The 19,014-nt window shown below is 41.9% G+C and overlaps 1 protein-coding gene across 3 annotated transcripts in view; it reads right to left on the bottom strand.

Annotated features, from left to right (window-relative positions):
* Positions 1 to 246: 246 nt before the first annotated feature.
* TMEM178B (transmembrane protein 178B) overlaps positions 247 to 19,014 on the bottom strand; it is a 211,883-nt gene continuing 193,115 nt past the window's right edge. For all 3 annotated transcript variants that reach the window (XM_068190830.1, XM_068190831.1, XM_068190833.1), the window contains one exon: positions 247 to 1,437. In XM_068190830.1, the coding sequence (XP_068046931.1) occupies positions 1,187 to 1,437 (251 nt within the window). In that variant the 3' untranslated portion in view covers positions 247 to 1,186. The remainder of the gene's footprint in view (positions 1,438 to 19,014) is intronic.

The raw sequence follows: 19,014 nt of genomic DNA, 5'->3' as shown, positions 1-19,014 counted from the left end.
GCAGGCCTCCCCCCACCTCCCTTCTCCTTGGTCAGTCTTCCCCTGGATCCACCATCCTGAACTCTCAGAAGCTCCATGAAAAACAAAACCTGCTGAAATCCACCAGAGAAGATGCGCTGTCTCAGACCTGATGGCTTTCCTCACGCTTCTGCCGTTGCGGTGCCTCAGTCTTGGGCCACAAATACAGCATGGATGGTTTGGTGGACAATCACATTGCAATGTTTTAAATTTTTCTTTTTGTTAAAAAAAATAAATAAAATAAGAGGGAAGAAAAAGTTATACACACATGTATCACAGCATTTTCAAAAGGCCTTCTGCTGCATTTACATTAGCAGTTCAGCCTCAGTTGTAAGCCTGGACGTAAGGCAGCTGGAAGATTAAAACCGCATTGTTGGAAAGTCCGCTGAGATGTCCTCTTGGAGATTTTTATTGTTTCTGGTTTTATTTTCTTAGATGTTTTTTATTATTATTAATAATTATTATTTTCACTTGTTTGCTTCTCTCTAAAGTTTGGCAGGCAAAGAGAAAATGCTTTTCTACTTTTCCTCACACATTCTGTCCATTTTGTTTTCTGTGTTTTAAGGAGAAAAAAAAACCCAACAAAACCAATGGCACGACTTCTGTCATTTTGTTTTAAGAAAGAAAAAGAACGTGGGTGGGTTTCTGATAATGGCCTTTAGGAGGTATGTTGTTGAAGTGGCTCAAACGCTTCATTTGCTTGCTGTTTACATTTTCCCTTCTGGCTGCAACGAACACACTTTTTTTGTCATCCCCCCCACGCCTCTGCCCCCACCATGTCCTGTACAGATTCTGGTTCCAGATTCCCCACATGGGAATTCCCCTGTTCCCCCTCCCAAATGGCAGTAGGTAGGTGCATCTGTAGGTTCATTTGACCTCTAAGGTATGATGCTGAAGTTAAGAGTTGGATGGAAGAGCCACGTGAGAGAAAAGCTTTCCCATCACTGTGAGAAAGTATGAAGCAACACAGAGTCCAGTGGAGATGTGAGTGCCATATTGGACTCAGCTCTACCTTGGCACTGGCATTAATTTGAGATTTTATATATATATATAATTATATATACATATATATGCATGTATTGGCATACCTAGGCATATATATATATATATATATATATGTCTTTGTGTGTGTGTGTGTGTGTGTGTGTGTATTTGTTTGCTATTTGTTTTAGCACACTGTCCCATTCTCAGGTCTAGATTTGGGGCAGTTGGTCCTGGGGACAGGTTGGACAGAAGGGGCCAGAGTGCAGAAGAAGCCAGAGATCAGAGTGAGGCCCAGGCCCCCCCACGCACAGAACATGGACCAGCCATAGCCATGGCTGATGTCGTCGGGAAGTCCGTACAGGTAGCGGGGGTAGCGGGAGAGCTCAAAGTTGATTCCAGCCACGCACGTGCACAGTGAAATGATGCAGAAGGTTCCTGGAGGAGAGCGGGAAGGGGAGAAGGAGGGAGGAAAAAAAGAAAGAGAAGTTAGAAGAGTGATAGACAAACCCTTTTCCAAGCTGCCCAAGAAGAGTTGGTTCAAGCAGTAAGGAAGTGCCTAAGGGAAGACGTCTGTATAGAGAGCGGCTGAGTCTGGAGGCTCCAGGGAGAAAGCACTGAGTGCCACCAGAGCCCTGAATATTGATCTGCTGCTGACAGAGCTGTATGGAGAAACTTCAACAGGAACACTTTTTCATTATGAGCACTCCCTTGGGAACCAGAATGCTTCATCGAACCATTGAATTTTCTGAAACTTTGCTTTACAGAGTAAATACAGAGTGAATAATCTTGTTTTGACATTTTTGGAAGGAAAAATAACCTTGAATTTTTTGTTTCATTCCAATTTTTCAGTGATAGACTTTATAGAGTATTACAATATACTTGTCATATTCTGGCTCTGTTGAAATGTACATTTGAACTTACGTGGGAGATTTTCTTCATGCTTTTCTTATATCAAAATACAGATTTTTTCATTATACAGTTTCCTTTTAAAATCACTAAAAAAAAAAAATCTTAAAATCCTTCACAAAACTCAGATTCTGCCCTCTGCATAACTCCAGTTTCAGTCTAGGTGCCCTCTGCCACGTTGCTGAAATCTTCAAAATATCCTGTTCTTGTTTTCCATCTCTGCAGCAATATTTCATTTTTTATTTCTTCCTGAGAACACGGCGAGGACAAACTTCCTAACTCTGTCAGGTGGTGTTACAGAAAAACACTCATATCAGATGAGGCTGAACTGTATCCCACCCCAGATGAGTCTAATTTTGATCTTTGGCCTCCAGCTTCATCAAAGCTAAACTCTGAGCTCCTGAAATGTCACAATTGCCACCCACACACCAAATAACTGATAGATACAGATGCTACACACCTGCCACAAGAGATAACGACTCATGTCAGCATGAAGTTGGTACTTTATTTTTCTTCTCTAATTCCTCCCTTTGTGGGACTCTCTAAATTGCCTGAAGAGCCCTGGGCACACAAGGCAGCCTGCAGGACTAGTGCTACAGGACACACACAGTCAGTCCTGTGTGTCCTCCCCTGTTCCTGCACGGATCAGCAACATGTGACATGTGCTACCTGCGGAGCATGTCCTGCATCTGTTCACCTACAGCTGCTGGTGAGGAATGTCCTCTTCTTCCTGGTCCCATCCCTAAACCAGCATAATCTTCCAAAGTAGTCACAATCTACCTAGTTTCAGTGACAAGCTCCTGTCTTCTGCTTAATAGATGCCCTTGCTTCCTTCTACTCCTTCCTGTCCCAGCTCTGCTTCTCTTCTGCAACACTTTTGCTGTTGTTTCTCTGCTGCTTTGCTCTTTTTAGTTGCAGTTGCATTGAGTAAATGAATTTGACACTCCCACTGGGAACACAGAGGTAAGATTATTTGGTGAAGTGCCATGGAATTTGGTTCAGAAACTGGGAGCATTTGCAGAAACATACACACATCACCAAAATATGTGGACTTTGCGCAATACCCACCCCCTTTATTTAACAGGAACATCACATAGACATTAAATCTACAGGCAAATCTCTATCATGGACCTGCAGTGAGGTCACTGTTATTGTTCTGTCTCCGTTCCCTCTTCTGTGCCTGTTTGTATGGCCTTTTCTCCACTGTGTTTTGGCATGTCACTTGTAGATAGTCTCTGCTGTAAAGGTCAGGTGCTTCCCCTAATGCCATGTACAGCTGCCCAGGATAATCATAAATTCTCATACTATGGGAGTGTCACTGGCTACCAGTGAGGACCAGTGAGCTGCTGAAGTAGGTACTACGCCTATTTCATTCAAAATAGACTTCTTGCCTCCTACCAGCATCCCAGCAGTCTGCAATCAGTGATCTGGATTCTTGCAAAAGCCTTGTGAGATCCCAGGCTCTGGAATTGTCCTATACTACTTCAATGCACAGAGTAGGATAAATGGGAAGATTTCCGTCCCACAATCCATTAGTAAAAAATCAAGTTGTTTGATTAGAAACCTGTCACCGTTGAGCAGGAGGGTAACGAGAATGACTCCAAGTCAAAGGCAAGAGAATGAACTCTGATTTATTTCAAATGCACCGCTCTATTTATAGAGAACGTTGTGCAGACTAATTTCATTGGTCTCAGAGTAAAAGCATCTCACACCATTGGTGTGCAGCGAATGACACACAATGGCAGAACCTATCTATAAACAATGTGAACAACAAGATAGATTAGAGAATTATTTACATTCTTTCCCAACTGTCTCCCAGGCTCTCGCCTGGTTAGAAAACCTTCTCTTTTTCTCTCTGACTGAACTGAGAATATCTACAGAAACCACATGTTCTTTCCATGTTTTACTGTGTTACTTAGGTAATTCAGTAATATGAAGATGTTTGACAAGAATGTGGTTGTTCCCTGTGTTCCATGTCAGAATGACTAGAACATTGTGGGATCACACAGTGATACCTCAGAGGCACTGTACTCTGAACTGAGCTCTGTGGGTCATTTCAAATGATTGTGGTTAGAAAAATGACAGGGAAGGCCTTTCTTTGCTAGTAAGAACATGGTAATTTCTGTTCTTTCAAAATATAAGATTGTTAAGAGAGGTGGGTGGGAAAATCTGTGTGGCCAGACTAAAGCTGCATTTGCCAAGTATAAAAGGGAAGGAAATAACTTCGGATTTCAAATGCTCCCCTTGTTTTCACGCTTTGTCTTGGCTGTTTTGTTCACAAGCTCTTCAGTGCAATGAGTGTTGCTTCCTCTTTGTATTTGAGCAGGGCCCAATATATTGGCTCTCCACCTTGCTGAGGGTATTCTGCCCCTTAACAAAGGAACAACAAAGAGGAGCAAGTAACAACAGTAGAGAACTAAGCAAATCACAAGAATGAGACTTCTCTAAAAAAAGCCTGGCCCCGTTCTGGAGAATGTGCTAATCCATGATGACAAATAAAGACTGCCATGCACAATGTCACAGAGTGCAGAGCACAGTCCTCAGCCTGTCACCCCCCAGTGCTTCTGCAGGATGTCTTGTACAACACAGACTTATCTGTCTCTCTAGTGCTGCTCATTGCAGGCACAAAAAATACCATTTTATGCCATCTAGAAAAATCTTTATGGCCATTTTATGAGTCCTATGTGTTGCTTGCGTTCAGCCAAGCAAGGAAGTTCCTGCTTATAGTTAATCTGGCCTCTCACCAGGAAGCCTACTGATGAAAACCAAGTAAGGTTTCTACCTCATGACTGTTCAGTAGCTTTCCCTCACGAACTGGCAATCACAACACAAAAGATCATCCTTGCAAATGGCACAGTTGTTGGCCATTGTAGTGAAAGAGTAATGGGTAAAAGGGATGCAGAACCTGAGCTTATCTGTGGAAATGAAGCCTCTGCTAGTCCAGGCAAGACATGGAGCTGAGGTGGCAGGAGGAGGGAAGCTGTTGCTCGTGCCCATGACACTCTGCATTACAGACACAGTGCTTCAGAGGCAGCAGGACTGCAGGAAGTCATGACCATTCCCAACCCTATGTTCCTTTTTCTCCCCAGAAGTCAAACTGAACCCTTATGCAGTTTCCTCCCAAGTTTTTGCTGTCAGTGAGGTATCCTTCTACATGTGCACTAATGCCCCAGATCCCCTGGAAACTGCACTGATACAAACTTTAATTTTTTTGTGAAAAACACTCACCGCAAGCAGATGACCAGACCAGAAGGCTGGTAGTTCAACCATGGCCCTGGCACAAAATGTGAATGACAGGTGTCAATAAGAGCTTGCTGGTACATGAGCTGCACAGGGAGATAAAGGCCACGTCCTTCAGCAGCTGGGGGAGCAGAACTCGCAAAGTTCTTTGTGCTGGGATTTACACATTATCCTCCTAAGTGAAACCTAATGAATGAGACATGGCAACAGTGGGATTTTTGACAGGTAATTCACGTTTCACTGCAAAATGTTTCAGTCAAGTGAGAGACGAAATTTCACATAAAGCTGTGTCTGTGCCACAGAAACTGCTGTTTGACATGTAGTCAAAGCTCCATCCTGACTCCTTGTCAGGTAGCCTTCCTTCATTTTGGCCTGGTTCTGACAGTGCCTGTCCTGCTAATGGGCTGATGATCATCAGTGGTTTGAGAACCTGAGCAATTAAATAACTCTAGGTTATCTTGTGCCTGTTTTTCTTATATATTACAGAACAATATTAAAAATTACACTGAACATCACTTTTGTTTAGATTTGAAGGTTTTTTAGGACAGATATAAATTTATTTGCTATATAAGATTGGGGTCCTGCCATCCTTGCTGCAGAGGCAGATGTGGTCTGAAGAGGGATGGGAGGGAAAGGTAATGTCAGTGTTGGTCAAAGCCTAATTCCATGTGGATTATGAGTCAGAGCCCTTTGCTGTAGCTGTTTTCAAGCATGATTATATCAAGCAGTGCTATGGGCCTCTGCTGCAAGGAATTAATTTTTTTCTTTTTTGTAAATGTCCCTTTCTTTCCAATCAGCCCAGCTGTGTGAGGGTCTGCAATGCCTCCGCAGTTTTTAAACCTCACCTCCAGGGGAGACCAAAACTGCTGGTGATTTAAACACAAACAGGCTCAAATCATCCATAGTAAATCTGTTTGAAATTTCCCTGATGCTAGTATCCCCAGGAACTATGTCAGAAGCCCCATCCTTCACCCATAGACCTGGCTCGACTTCCAGAGTGATAGACCTTGAGGGATTTTCCAAGGTCCATGGTGTTTTAAAACAAGAGCTGGTGCCTTTCTTAGATGCACTGCAGATGAAGGGGAACCTTTGTGGTGCTAGGGGAAAAACAGACCCTGTTGTCAGGAGCTTCATCTAAACACTCTCATCCTTATTATTAGAGAGGAAGTGTCTGACTGGAACCTGAAGGAGACATCACCAATTTGAAAGCATGGGAAATCCAAAAAGCCAGTAATTAAAATGATCTGGGCAACAAGCCCATCTCTGAGACCCTCCTCCTACAGATCATTTGTCTCATGATACGGAAATCATTTCCTTCGCATCTGACAGAATGATCTTCGTTCTCTCCCTTCCCCCCACAACAGACAGAAATGACTCACAAACTGTGCTGTCAGATGTACAAAGTAAACAACCCCAAAAACTGATTCTTCTCACCTTCTGTTATTTTTGAAAGCATATAGAAATGTCAAGTATTACTTATAAATTGGTAGATAAAAAGAGAACTGCAAAGGTATGGATTTTAAGATGTCCTTTGAAACCATGCAGTTTTCAAATAAATGTAAATCTCTGCCTTTTAAAGTGTTTCAAGTAGCTTCTTGTGGCCGCTAATATCTTTGGAAGGAGTGTTGTTTACTTAATTATCATCACCACTTTCTTTTATTATAGGGCTACGGGAGAAAAAAAATCTCACAAGTGAAACATTATCTTTACTTTCTCTCTGCCCTACTAGCTTTTACTATTTTCAAGGTACATCAAACAAACAAAATTAGGTCTGATCCTGAAGTGGAGTGTGTAGCATTAACTATTTAAATTATATCCCAATCAAATGAAATTATTAAAGAATACACCAAATTCCCTCCCAATACAGTGATGACAAAAGCCTTTTGGAGGGAGGGAGCAGCTTTGCAGTAAACTCCTTCTGTGCACGGATTAAACGCCTCAGCAGCACGCAGCTCTTGAGAACACTTTATTGCTCTGTGCATACACGCATAGAATATAAATTATTGCTTAATTATGTACTGTTCCAGCAGAAGCAGACTGCAGCATCACCAATAGGCTGCAGAATAGCAAGGGTTTTACTGGAAAATTGCCCTTATGAAAAAAGCGGACATGGAAGGATAAATCTGACTGGGTGATGGAGATTTAGTGTGGTGTCCTTGTGAGATTACATCCCCACCTGGGTTGGGACTTAATGCATTTTTATCTTATACCATAGACCAGATAAACTGCAGGACCTGCCTTGATATTGCATTACAGCCACTCTCAGAATGTGGTTTCCATTTGGCCTTTGGCCTCCTGCCTCACAAAGTGCCAGAGATGCCCAGCACATGCCAGAGCTGTGCTCCTGTTGTGTGTCACCTCCCCTGTGTGCCTGTCTAGGGACTGCTGCTGCACAAGCTGCAATGTCTTATGGCACCAGAGGATTACGTGCCCTCAGCCACAACCTCAAATGCTTAATGGGGACCATGCTTAGGCTTGTGCAAATCAGTACCTCATATATAGGAGCAATGCTACAGCAGCTGAGGGCTGAACTCCAGTTTACCCTGCTGATCCAAGTGTCAGTCCATATTTCACACTGCAGATTTGCACATGGTGACATTTCAGTGACCATATCCCTCAGGGCATGGGACTGCACAGGGAGTGGACACCCATGCTGTGCACAGCCACAGCCAGTGAGCTACAGCGATGAGCAAGCACTCTCTGAAGCTGTGAGTTGGCACATAAGGCAAAAGCAACACTACTTAACTAAAGGCACAAAGGTTTGATGGACTAGGCAGAGAAGAAAGTGTGGGGTCTGTTGTTGTAGGGCCTCACTCCCTGATTGGGGTGGCCCGGAAAGGTGGAAAAGTCTCTCCTCCAACCCGTGCTTTCAAAGAAAGACTCAGTAGTCTTCAGTCGTCCGGTCTCAAGGTAGTTTATTGTATGTTATCTAAAAAATTTCTCCCTGAGCTGCTGCGGTCCGTTGAGCAGTCGGGCAAAGGCACACTCCGACACCCAGGGGGCTGGTGCCCTCTTTTATATCATACATTACGTATTAGATGTTAATAGTTTTTCCCCAATGCCCATCACCTATATTGAACAGTGAATTTCTACTCTAAACCAATCTTTGAGTGCCAACATCACCAAGAACATGGAGGTTAGGAAGAAGAAGGAAAGAGGGCAGGGCACACCCAAGTCCCTCCATCTTAGAACTTCTGACCCCCATGTACAAAACTCAGACCCCTCTGTACAAGGCCTAAAACCCCCCTGTACAGCACTCAAAAACTCTTCCTCTCACTTTGTGACTACTTCGACTACAATATCTAAACTTTTGTGATTTCTTGTTCTTCTTGCAAGGTTGGTAAATTGTTCCATGGATCAGGTTCAAAGCCACAGGGGTCTGTGGCTGCATTCCAGGGTCTCAAATGCTTTTGACCTGGGCCCAGAACATCCAAGAGGGTCCAAGGGACATTCTGGGTTCCGACAGAAAGCTTTCAGATCAAAGCCTGAGTGAATAAACTCCTGAGTACTTTAGCAATGGTGATTCCTATGACCCAACCAAAATAACCTAGCAATAACAGTGGGTTGACTACAGCCATTAAGCAAACATAACAGGTCATGAACTTGCAGCCACAACACAGGAGACAGCAAAAATTGTGCCAGTTGTAGTACTGTGATATTACTCCAATTTTACTGGAGCAGAAAGCAAGAAAAGGACCTCAGTGTCAAAATGAAGAAAAATTCTAATCCAAAGTAAGAAAAATTATCCCATCTGTGTGCTACCAAGCACCATGCTTGGCAACATACAAAGGCTTCTGGCAGGTTCTTTCATCCTCTGCAGTGTGGAGCTCACAGCATGATCCAGGCAGAGGCCAAAAGATTAAACAGAAAGAGGCACTGGAGGTCTGAACAAACTCAAGTGACTCCATCACACCTCAGATTTGCCTCAGATGACAACACATAAGTTTAGTATCAAGCTGTACCTTTGGCAGGTGCTTCCCACCCTAGGCATTTGTCAGACCTAAAGGGAAACTTGTGGAGTCAGGTTGGGTTTGGCTTGTCACAGGATATGTTCTGTAGCATGAGGAATCTGTGCATCACATTGCATCTGGTCTTTTAGTAATGAGCTCATTACAACTCTAACCATGTAAGACCATTTTCTTCCAGTCAAAAGATTGGACCTCTCTCAGAAGGAGGCTCAGAGGATTAATGTAATATTTCTTGTGCAGGAAATCCTAAATTGCTGAAAAGTCTACTGATAGATGTTCTTCAAGACGAGTGAGACTGGAGAACAGGTACAACACGAGTAAATTCAATGTAGCCTTCTTCCATATTGCCTACTGTGTGCCACTATAAATACTTCTAGAGGGAATACTTTCAGGTCTAAAAGGATAGTTAGTCACATGCCTTTTTAATCCTTCTCTTTGCTGAAGGCAGTACTAAAGAAGCCATTGGGAGCTTGGGGTGATGGTGGTGGTTACCTGATTTGGATATTTTTCCCTTGAGGTGCTGGAGAAAAGCCTATCCATTCATTTTTGTCAAGTGACCAAAGGATTCAGCTTGTACAACTTTCAGGATCTTTACTGCAAAAGTCTCTGGGCTCTATTGCTGTTTCCCTGAGCTGACTTGTTAGGAACAGAAAATCATTTCTCTATGTGCTGACACAGTTACTGAGACAGAATAGTCAGAAATCAAAATAAGATGCAGATTTGTCTGGTCAACAGGAACCACTTAGTGCAGGGCACTCCTATGAAGTTTACATCATCCACATAAATGCTTGCAAGCAACAAACTAGACTGACACTGTACAGTCCTAAAGGATCATGCTGAAATCTCCATTCCTGTTGCAGAGGAAATACCTACTCATCCTCTGTAGCCCACACAACTACATTGGTATGACTGATCTCTGTATGCCCTGGAAGAGCCAGGTTGGGCAGAAATGAGGAAGGCCCTACTCATTTATAGTTTTTTCCAGTTGCTTTTAAAATGCAGTTTCCAGTGTCCAGTTGGACTCTGTCCAAGCAGATTAGACCAAGTGAGTGTGGCAGTGATTTGCCCAAGGGGAATGTTGTTTTCTGAGCTGACAACCTGAGGAGACAAGAAAGTGATTTAAATCTTGCTTCAGCCTCTGCTTTTAACAAAAAGATCTGCCATACAGAGAAATTTCCTCTCCATTCCCTCAGTATGGTTTTCATTTCTGTCTAGCAAATTATGCCAGTATTAATCTTCCTTCTGTTGCATGTGCCATTTCCTCTTTTATGCCAGGCATGCAAACAACTCAGCAAAATTTCCTTTTAAAAAGACCAACCGAATATTAAATGCCAGTTTTGTTTTCCTTGTCTTCCTTTGGCTTTGGTGCATCTTGCCATTGGAATTCAGAAGCCAGCAACAGATCAAAGACCTAGTGACATCTTTAAAGGATATGGGACAACCACTGAATTTTAAAACACACAGAACTTGTTTTCCAGGGCTGTGGGTGGGAAAGTCTTTTGTATTTTTACAAAATCTGTCTCCTCTGCTTTATTTATACTTTATTTTACTTTCTGTCAGCCCCTCAAAGACCTACTGACATCCCTGAGAAGGAACTTGATTGCATGCCCTTCACGCACTACGCTAAGTTGTCTGTTCTCGTAACTTTAGAAGGTACTGATGCTTCTGCCAGTACCTCCCATCCTGGTGAGGGAGAAATTACAAGTCAGTATAGCTGACTTAAAATGAACACACAGAGGAATATGAACAGTTCTTCCTGCTGAAAAGCCAGACAGAGCTGCCTCCTTAATTTACTGCACACCAAGTTGAGGGAGACAGATTTGAGCTAGGACAGAAAAACAATGAGTTTAGAGGTGCACATACCCCAACCAGGGGTGAGTTCCAAGAGCCCTGCACCTCATTAAAGAAGCTTTTTCTCTCCTCCTAAGTGCCAGTGCTCTCCCATGATCAGGTACAAGGCTGATGATATTGTGTTGGTATTTCTTCCCCCACAGCCTGCAAGTGCACATCTAGGAGCATCAGAAATGAGACACAAGGAAAAAAAAACAAAACAAAACCAAAAAACCCCAAAACAAAACAAACAAACAAAAAAACCACACAAAAAACCCAAAAAAAAAAAACCCCAAAAAAAACAACCCACAACACATTTGAAGGTTGACTTTGAAGTCAGCTGATAATGTTTCCATGGAGATCAAATGCTATGGAGTTGACAATGAATTCTTTTGTTGAGCCTTTCCTTCCAGGGGAAAAAAAGCCCCACAGAACAATACTTCTAAACAACTACATTCTGCAGTACAGTTGTGTTATTGACTTGCAAAAAACACATCTATATCCCACCCTTGTTTTCTTATGGAGATGTTACCTCAGGTCTCAACATTTTAATGCCAGGTGTGCCAGTATTCACCTAGAGAAATCAGATATATTCCTGAAGTACTGGAAAAAAAATAACATCTAGTGAAACCTGGCCTAAAATGGGACCAAGGAACATGACCTTGAAAGCAGGTCTGTGAGAGACACCACAAACTGTGCAGGGAGAGATGTTTTAAAGGCATCATAGGATTGCCTAGGTTGGAAAAATGTCTAATATCATCAAGTCCAACCATTAACCCATTGGAATTCAGCACTACCAAATCCACCACTAAACCATGTTCATAAGTGCCACACCTACACAACTCTTGAATGCCTCCAGGGATGGTGACCCCTTCTCTGGGCAGCCTGTTCCAATGTTTGAACACCCTTTTGGTGCAGAGGTTTTTCCTATTATCCAATCTCAAGCTTCCCTGGTACAATATGTGGTCATTTCCTCTTGTTCTATGACTTGTTACTTGGAGAAGAGCTCAATCCCTTCATAGCTACAATTTCCTGTCAGGTAGTTGTAAAGAGGAATAAAGTCTCCCCTGAGCCTGTCTTCTCCCCAGTTAAGAACCCCAATTTCATTGGCTGTTCCCCATAAAGAGGGACAAATCCTTAAAAGCAAAAAAAGACATTTTTAGAAACAGGTTGGCTCTTATTTCCTGAATATGAATGCTCTTGGCCTTGTTACATTACTTCCTGATGGGCATAAAGCCTGTGTGACTGCTCTGAGCTCTGCTTCTCCTCACAGGTCCAAAGAGACCCTCATCAGCTCCTTTTCTGCCTTCCACAACACCCTTGTCATGTGTTTGAGGGTTTTAAACAATCAAGAGCCTTTGAGAGGTTTAAACATTTAAAGCCCATTAATGCTGTACATTAACTCAAGCTTGTTCCAACTCAAAGCCTTAAATCACTTTAGAGCATAATGCAAAATTTAACGAAAAGCACAGGTAGGAGCCAGTGTTCACGTGTGTGGTGAGGGATGCATGGCAGAGGGGGGAATAATTTTGTTGTGCTGAGGCTGGTCTCGAAGACTTTCATAACCTATTTATGGCATCTCTTGATACAAACCAGCCTGTGTCTCCATCTGGAGGTCAATCCATATAAATAAGTTCTCACAGCAGTCTGTAGGGAGTTTTGCCAAATTTTTAAGCTCCTCTGCAGTCATCATTAATTTAGTACCTCCCACAGGAATAAAACATGATTGGTATCTCATTTTTTTCCAGTCTTCCAATTTGTTTTGAATTATAAATTCTCTTCAAAGTGGCCAAAGGTATTATGCCTTTGTGAAAACTGCATTTATCCCAAGCTTCATAGTTCACGTTCCAGTAACTTACTGCAGATCTTGGTTTTTCTAAAGATCACATGCTGCTGTTTAAGATCTGTCTGCATACACTTGTGCACACACATGTGCATTTATACTTGCCTTTACACAGAAAAAAATAATTGATGTAAACTTTCTAAAACTATTCCTTTTTTGGAAGAAGCACGAGAAATTGAACTTTCAAAGAATAATGTTGTATAAATGAAAAAAATATATACGATCACAGGAAATACCTTCCATATTCAGTGTTGTGATTGATCATGTCACCACAAGTAAACATTCTGAAGAATGGGTAGAGACCTTAATTATTAATGAAAAATAAAAGTTCTAGGTGCCCTGTGGGACATACATATTTCCCAATGAATTCCAAAGAATGGCTCTTACTTTGTCCCTTTGTTTATCTTTCTCTTTGCCTCTTCTTGGCAGCTACTATGAAGGTACTTCATAACTGCCTAGGAGATGTCAGTCACAGAGCTTTGCCGTACACCTGCTACATTAAATTGCTCCATTTTTGTTAATTTATTCAGCAGTGGAATGATTCTTTTGAGATGGCAGGACCACAGTTGTGTAGAATAAACGCTCTTATTTTCTACCGTTACGTTATATTTTCAAAGTACAGTGAGTTAAATTTGAGACTCAAATGACTCAACAGCTGGTAACAATCCATGGCTGCAAACACACAGATGCCTCCACTGTCATCTCCTAACATATGCACAGCACGGGCGGAGGAAGCACAGCACAGAGGTTCGGGGGTTTGGAAGACAAGGCTCTCTGTGGAGGTGGTTGTGAAAGAGGATACGGACGTGTGCAGCACAGCTACACCGACAGCGGCGCCGCACGGGCTCCCAAGCTCTGTTTTGAAGCCCCATTTTCTGATGGGATTGGCATCCCAGCCTGGCCATCAGCTCCTGGGCACAGCAAGTCATGCTGTGACAGCTGATGGCACTGGCACAGAGCCCTGGGTGTGTCCTCATCCCTGCTGGCACCTTGCGACAGCCCTGCGAGAAGCGTGGCACAGCTGGGGCACGAGAAGGTGACCCAGTCTAAATGGTTGCTCCGTCCTCTGGCTGTGAGGATAATAAAGCACTTTATTACCTTACCCCTGGACTGAGGAAAGGAATATTTTGCAATTGTTTCTGAGAAGGCTGGAAATTACTTATTAAAAGCTATTTCTCCCTAGTTTAAAATTAAAAAAAAAGAATACACTCATAACATACATAAGTGGGTTTTTCTTTATTTCTTTAAAAACATTCTCTCTTCATATCTAAAATAAAACATTACTTTATGCCAACACACCTGCATAACTTAATTTTTTATTCCGTCTCACACATCTTTCCTGCCTGCTTATCTTTACTGTAGCAGCCAGCATTGGAATGAATAGGTGATCACCTCTGCTGTGGGAAGGATTTGAAGCTTTTCTAACCCTGACCTAGGTCCTCTGAGTATGGACAGGCTACAGAGAGTAATGTCTCTGCAGCAATCTTAGAGGGTGTCAGAAGAAACCCAAATCAGTGGCAAAAGTGGAACTGGCAAATGGCACTTGAAACCCTCAGACTGGCAGATCGTCGCTGGTAGTGAGGGAGGAGAGGATGAAAGAAATTCCTGATTTTTTGAAAGCAAATGCTAGAACAAAAACTCAGGCCAGAAGAACTCCATACTACTACTATATGTGTACAGCATGACTTCCAGGCCTTTCAGTGCCACTAGAAAAGGAAGTTTCAGACTCCCAAGTGAAGCTCCAAGCCCAGTACCTCAGGCAAAAATATCACTAGGCAAAGACAAGAAATGAGCTGCTAAATGAGACTCCAGATCATTTTATTACAGATCTGCATGGTGAAGCCAAATCACATATGAGGGCATTTAACAGCTGGAATAATTTCCAAATAGACTAATTAGAGACTGAATTATTAATGGTAAAATTTCTAATTGGCTCAAAGCAAGGTTACAGCAAGAAACTCACTTGACTTTGCAAAGAAAAATGAATATTTGCAAGGCTAGTAAAATTACATGCTTCTCTAAGGAAATTGGTAGCAAATGGGGAAAAAAACCATAAAGCCACACTAAAGTGCATGTCACAGGACAAAACTGGCAGAGACCTGATAAGAGAACAGGTAAAATTAAACAAGTGCAGAGATGATTTATTACATTCATTTGCAGTAAATTTGGAACAAAATAAGACAACACAGAAATCTCTCCCTGAAGGGCTGCCTTGTTAGGCATGCAGTAAAACCCCTAACTATTTCACTGAAATGTGTTCTCAGTACAAATTACAGACTTACAAAAGGAAAATACATGGATGTGCAGCTGATGGACAGAGCTCTGATAAGGGTGATAAAACGCCATTCTTTGTCAGTCTTTTAATACACTTACAAAGGCAAGTGATGTAGCTTTGGCCAGGGATAATTGTGTGCTGAAGCCAGTACCAGAACATGATACTGGAAGTGCCATTTTGTAGTTCCAGCTGGGACAACAGACAGCAGTTCAGCAGGGAGGTGCACAAGTTAGGGAGGGGGAGGGTGAAATTACTGCCAAAACACTGGATCAGGCCACCAGGAGGCAGCCACCCCACTTTCCCCACAGCAGGCACTGATGAGGAGGAAGAGGGCTTTAAAGTATTTTGGTAAGAAGTCAGCCCTGCCCTCAAATTAGAAATAATGCAAGCCACATGAAATTTCAAAACAGCTGACTGAAATCAGCTGACCTGGGAAAACATCAGGCTATCAGAGATTGTCTTTATAAGATTATTTTATTAAACAAGTACAGTAACAGAAGTGTTGGGATCTGTGGTATTTAAATGATCCTGAGATATTAGAAAGTTTCTGTCTTTCAGCCCCACTGCCAAAGAAGGAGTCGTACTTTGGCTGTGCTGGTTTTCAAGGTTGTTTATTTCTTCTTATCTAAAATCTTTTCTCTCTGACCTGCAGCAGGTCTGTCTTGCAGGACAGTGTGCGGGGCTCTGCCCGTCAGTGGGATGTTACAAACATTATATACCAAAAACTACGTGTGCTATATTTACAATAACATGCCAATATCTATCACCCTTGTTGAACAGTGTGTCCCCAGCCTAAATCAATAGAAAAATGCCAACACTACAGTGAAACATGGAGGGCATGAAGAAGAAGAAAAAGGACAAGGCATGCCCAATTTTCCTCCATCTTGCCCCCTCTGAACCCCTTATCTAGAATCCTAAAATTCTACTTTTGCACCCGTGCCACACTAATTACTACTTATATCAAACACTCAGAGCTTGTAATTCATCCTGTAAGATTGAAAACTCTTTTCCATGGACAGAGATCAGAGACAGTGTCTCTCGGGGCTCTGTACAGGGGGGTCCCTGACCCCCTGCCAGGGTCCCAGACCTTCCAGAGCAGCCAGAGGGATGCCCTGGATTCCCACACAGAAAATGTGGTGAGGTTGTGTTTGCATGACTGCAAACCTAGCAGAATCTGAGATGCTGAAACAAGAAAATCCTGTGGATGAATGTGCTGGAGAGCAGGTAGAAAAACCAAGGGTTAGATGGATCAGCTTGTTCCCTGATCATGATACAGGAAATATTCACAAACAACTTGATGGAGAACTGAAAGAAGGGATTCCTGAGACAATGGAATTTGACTTGGTAGAGTTATCAGTGTGCCAGTTCATAGCATCTCAGCTCTTTTGAGCTGGAACTAAAACTGACATTTGACCTTTACAATATTGGCTAAATCAGATGTCGAGGGAGTGAAGACACCAACCAAAAGAATTGGCAGGTTTGCCATGATAATAAACCCAAACAAGTCAAGCATTTGAATACATTCAAAAGGACTGCTCAAAGCCAGAAAATGTGATCTTCCTGGGAACTGATGAGGTGGCCACCTCTAGACTTGAAAATGCAAAGGCATAGTTTTGATGCAAATAATTTTTCTTTGGTCAAAACACAACGTATAAAATATCCCACATGCATTTCCTCAGGTAGATGTTTAACTGAATTCCTGTTAGACTAGGTACTTTATGAGCATGAAAGCATCACATTTGCCACAGGTCTCTGACATTTGGAAGTAGTGTTACAGATGCTCCTAAGGTTCCAGAAATTATTATAAAATTACAAAATTACTGGCTGGAGCTTTTACTAGTGCACAGATTTTTGGTAATTTGCATGAAGAGAAAATACAAGAACCTGCAAGAGGATGTGCTTGTAGTCATGTATAATTTGAGTGTGACCCACTTCTGTAATAGAATTAAACAGTCTCAAGTAAGATGAATAAAATGAACTAATCACAGTGAAATTTAAGAGCACAATTCCAAATGAAGAAACTATCAAAAAGGGAAACTCTCCCACTAAAATGATACTGACAATACAGGAATGTAACATTAGTGTAATTCTGGGGACAGGAGGCTGTACAACAGTACCATCATGCAAAGTGAGATAAAAAGAGCTAAACATAATTTACAGTATCCATCTGGCTCTGTAGATGACAAGGGACTGAAAAAAAATCCTACTGTGGTCAGACAAACACTGTAGTTCAAGATAAGGAATCCAAGTATAAATTGTACAATAAATACCAAAAATTATGGAAAAGAGCTGTGGAAGCCATAAGGGATCTGTGGTTGCTGTTGATACAGATACATTTGGACAAAACAGAAAAGATGAATTATTAATAATTTTTAGCTTGTTACAAAAAACATGCAGAATAGCAGTGTAAAACAGACTCTAAATCATCGTTTACATGTCCTGGATTCCGGATGAGCTAAAAACCAAATAATGGCCTGCATTTTGTAAATTACTTGTTTCAGCAATTTGCTTGAGAAATTAGATCAAGCAAAGTAAAGCAAGTCCTTATGAGGCACTGCCACATGGGCTAGCAAAAGGATTGTTTGGTAAATATAATAAAGAACCAAAGGTCCAGGCAGACCACATCTGGTCTTATTAGATTATTATAGCATGCTTCTCAGTGCTCTGTTGAGATTTCCTGTTCAAAGAATTATGGGCAATAAGGGACAAACCCCATAAATATGTTAAGCTGGCAATGTTTAAGAATTGCAAAAGAGCTATTTGTCCAGAAAAAAAAAAAAAAAAAAAAAGAGCAAAAGAGCAAATGCTATAAACATAGCCAAGACAAGTGGTGTTGAAAATGGAAGGGAAGGTTAGATTTCAGTCTGATTCTATGGCCACCAATTGAACACAGTCTCGTCTCAGCTGCAGTGAGGTCAGATGGCAGAAACCTTCCAAAGCAGTTTTCCCATTATGGGACCTGAGAAAAAGGCAAAACTAAGAGGCACTCTGTCTCCATGCATTTTAAGAAACAGCACAGTAATATGTTGACAGCACTTATGCCATGACAGAAGCAACAGTTTTGTATTCAAACACCATCCAACAATAAAAAAGTTTAAATTAAAAGACTCATTGGCTGTAAAAGGAATGACTGTGTAACACATGACACAGTCTGAAAACATTGATAGCTACTGACTTTTAGATTAGATGGCTCTAGTTGTGTATTTTATTAACTGACTGCTTCAGTTTGTAGATGTTACTTTATGCCCATTTGTTGTTAAAAGAAATCAGTATAGCAGTTGCTATTGACTTGTGCAAAACAAGAAAGAGGATAACCTTTGGGTAATACTGATCCACGTGTCTGCACTGAAGCAGAAAATAAGTTTGATCTCCTCCCAGCACATCTTTATTTATAATATTACACATCTTGACAGAATTTGGCAGATAAAATAATCTGGTGCCTCTCATTTCAATTAGTTTCATGTTCCAACTGCTGGATCTGGTTATTATTTTGTCTATGCAAAGAGCATGCTTCTATCAGATGGCTTCCCACGGCACAGGTACTTCCACTCTGTGTTCAAGTCAATTATAAACCTTCTGGTAAACAGTTTCAAGCAATTGGCTTTTTGTGGCATGCTGTCTTTTTCTTGTTTTTCAAACCACAAATCATTTTTGTAGCTCTTCTGCAAACCTCTGCCATTCTTTCCACATCCTCCTTTAGCATTGACACCTGATTAGGATGTCCAGAAACAGTTTTGCTTAGCCCAGGGATAACCCCACCTCATGGTTTTATTGAATATTCCATGAAAAATAACACATTTAGCAGCTGCATTGCACTGAGAGCTCCTGTGCAGCTGGATGATCCCAGCAACCACGATTCCAGAGACATTTGCAGAACCCCTGCTCTCTGAGAGGGAGCAGCTTGTTCCATGGGGATGACTGAAGCTGTTCCCAGCTGCATGACCTTGGCG

The sequence above is a fragment of the Anomalospiza imberbis genome, chromosome 5 (assembly GCF_031753505.1).
Source record: "Anomalospiza imberbis isolate Cuckoo-Finch-1a 21T00152 chromosome 5, ASM3175350v1, whole genome shotgun sequence".
Taxonomy (NCBI): Eukaryota; Metazoa; Chordata; class Aves; order Passeriformes; family Viduidae; genus Anomalospiza; species Anomalospiza imberbis.
Note: the sequence above shows the minus strand (reverse complement) of the source record. Positions and strands in the feature narration are given on the sequence as shown.